Genomic DNA, 3,019 nt, shown 5'->3' with positions numbered 1-3,019 from the left:
GCACAAATGCATTTCCATACACTACCAACAGTTTAAATAAAAGGCAAACATGTATAAAATACCACTCTTACTTGAATTTGACACACTGAACACTAATTAAACAGTGAAATAAACTTTGTAAAAGTGCGCACATCATGGCGAATACTGAAACACCACATGGTGAAAGACTGTACCAAAAAACGTACAAAACAATAAACTTTTCCTTACTACAAGACAAATATAATTATTCCTGAATAGAAAATTAACAATAGAAACAAATTGAACAATATTTACCCAATGATGGCCTTTGTGCGTCATGTTTATGGCTGATGTTAATGGAACAAAAAACTGTGGCTTATACCAAGAAAAATGGCAGACAGGAAGCGCCGGAACAGGAAGCGCACACGATTCTTACAGCAAAATGTTCCTGCATATTCTGAATAAACCTTGAATCTATTTTACACATATTTGTTGTAAAAGTAATGACTAAATAAAATCTAAAAACTATCAAACTTGTAGAACTTTACTGATCAAAAAGAACAACAACAAAAAAGCTGGATCTGGAACAGATTTGGACTAACATGATTTAAAGATGGATATGGCATAGGATTTCGCGTGGCGCCTTTCACACTCCCACCAATTTACAGGATTCATAAAAGTATATACTTGTAATTTACAAGAACTAAAAATTAAGCATGAATCATGGAAATTTCTATGCACATTCACACAGGCGCAACAATGATTGTCACGAATACTGCTCATGGTCACTGATCCTCCACATAAAGTCAGTTGCTTTCCAGGATGAGGATGAGCTTGTGGACAGGTCGCTCGACAACAGAAAGCTTGGAACGTCTTTTGCCATTTTTGTCGAGATCTTTGGCTGCAATGTTCAAGGTCACATGGCGAACAAGACCGTCGTCATCTGGTGATGCTGCAACCACTCTTGCCAGTGGCCACTGGTTGCGGGGCAGTTCTTGGTCTTTCACCAGAACCACGTCTCCCACCTTGAGGTTCCTCTTGGGGTGAAGCCACTTCTGTCGTTGGGTGAGTGCCAGGATGTACTCCTTGCGCCATCTTGACCAGAACTGCTGTGCCAGGAACTGGACGCGACGCCAGCGCTTTCGCAGAAACAAGTCCTCTGTCATGAACTTGCCTGGTGGGGGAAGGGGAACACTGGATTTCATGGTGAGGATGTGGTTTGGAGTGAGGGGTTCTGGTGAGGTTGGGTCACCTTGATGAACAGCAGTGATGGGTCGACAGTTCACGATGGCCATGGCTTCGTACAACATTGTACGAAGAGACGAGTCGTCAAGTCGTCCGGGGCAGAGTGCAGTCGTGGCTCGTAGCACTGATTTCACGGTCTGTACTTGTCTCTCCCACACACCCCCTGCGTGGCTTGCGTATGGAGTGTTGAAGACAAACTGGATTTGGTGGTCTCTAAGCCGCTGTTTGAGTTCATCTTCATCCATTTCTTTCAATGCACTCCTGAGTTCATTGTCTGCTCCCACAAAGTTGGTACCTTGGTCACAGAAAATCTTCTGCGCAGCACCCCTGATTGCGATAAAGCAGCGAATGCCGTTGATGAGCGAGTCTGTGGTCATATCGTCGAGCATTTCAAGATGAACCGCTCTGGAGCAGAAACAGGTGAAGAGAAGACCGTAGCGCTTCACTTCCTTTCTTCCGTTCTTCACCAACATAGGGCCGAAGCAGTCCATTCCCACGTACGTGAAGGGAGGGGATGGTTCGACTCTTTCTTTGGGTAGATCAGCCATCTGTTGACCTTGGGCGTCACTTCGCAGCTTTCTGCAGACGACACACTTGCTGAGAACCTTCGCAACCTGCTTGGAGCCTCCAGGTACCCAGAAGCCTTGGGAGCGGATTTCGTTGAGCGTCATTCCTCTGCCTTGGTGCTTGATTTTCTCGTGACAATGGAGTATCACGAGTCTTGTGACGTGAGAGTTCTTGGGGAGAATGATGGGATGCTTTTCACCCATGGAGAATGAACCTTTCTTGAGTCTCCCACCAACACGAAGAATTCCGTCTTGCAGGAATGGCTCGTGGCGATGAAGCTTGTTCGTTTGAGGCAAACTTCCCTTCTTGGAAAGACATGAGATTTCTGCTGCCAAGAACTGAGACTGGACACCTCTGATGATGGAGAGTTTGGCATTGTGAATTTCCTCCACAGAAAGTTCTGCTGTTGAGCTTTTGTCGCGAGACTTGTTGAGTCGCAAGATTCTTGTCATCACACGTGCTGCCACATTCCAGCTTGAGAAACGAGATAGTCTGTCATCCAAATCTACTGCACAGGACGTAGTTTGGGTTGTCAAGGCAGTGCGAACTTCTGGGTCTTCAGGCTTGAGAGCTGATGACGTAGCCGAGGGTAGGGAGAGCTTAGTTTCCCACAGAAACTTGGGTCCGGAAAACCATTTGCTGTGCATCAGCTCAGCTGCTCTTAAACCTCTTGAAGCGTGATCTGCAGGATTGTCTTCAGATGGGACGTAATGCCATTGACTTGGGTCCGAGAGGTTTCTGATCTTCTGCACTCGATTGGCAACGAAAACATGGAACCTCCTTGCCTCGTTATTGATGTAGCCCAGCACTACACGAGAGTCTGTCCAGAAGAATTCTTCACTGATGGTGTAGCTGAGTTCTTGTTTGATGGCGTGACCAACCTCTGCAGCCACAACGGCAGCTGCCAGTTCGAGACGAGGAATGCTCACAATTTTCTTGGGAGCCACTCTTGCCTTGGCAGCGACAAGAGAACAGTGCGTTTGACCCTCAGCATTCACCAGTCTCAGGTAGGTGCACATTCCATAGCCTGTGGTACTGGCGTCTGAGAAGTGATGAAGCTGGACGTTGGTGATAGAACCAAAGTTGGTTGGGTAGTAACACCTTGGGATAGAAACGAGTTTCAGCTGATCCATGTCTTCTTTCCAGGTGTTCCATGCTGACTGCAGTTCTATCGGCACAGGATCGTCCCATTTGGTGCCTTTGTGACAAACCTCTTGCAGAATCTGTTTGCCCGTCAGAACGTATGGTG

At 46.6% G+C, this 3,019-nt stretch overlaps 1 protein-coding gene across 1 annotated transcript; it reads right to left on the bottom strand.

The window, feature by feature from the left end:
* Positions 1-764: 764 nt before the first annotated feature.
* On the bottom strand, positions 765-2,903 carry LOC138956011 (uncharacterized). Its single transcript, XM_070327485.1, has one exon. The coding sequence runs from the start codon at positions 2,901-2,903 to the stop codon at positions 765-767; it is 2,139 nt and encodes a 712-aa protein (XP_070183586.1).
* Between the last annotated feature and the right edge of the window lie 116 nt (positions 2,904-3,019).

Source organism: Littorina saxatilis, unplaced genomic scaffold (genome assembly GCF_037325665.1).
Source record: "Littorina saxatilis isolate snail1 unplaced genomic scaffold, US_GU_Lsax_2.0 scaffold_2450, whole genome shotgun sequence".
In the NCBI taxonomy this organism is placed as follows: Eukaryota; Metazoa; Mollusca; class Gastropoda; order Littorinimorpha; family Littorinidae; genus Littorina; species Littorina saxatilis.
Note: the sequence above shows the minus strand (reverse complement) of the source record. Positions and strands in the feature narration are given on the sequence as shown.

Bases quoted from the DNA above. Each gene is read 5' to 3' on its own strand.
- LOC138956011 (XM_070327485.1), bottom strand. From the start codon at position 2,903: ATGGATCAGCTGAAACTCGTTTCTATCCCAAGGTGTTACTACCCAACC.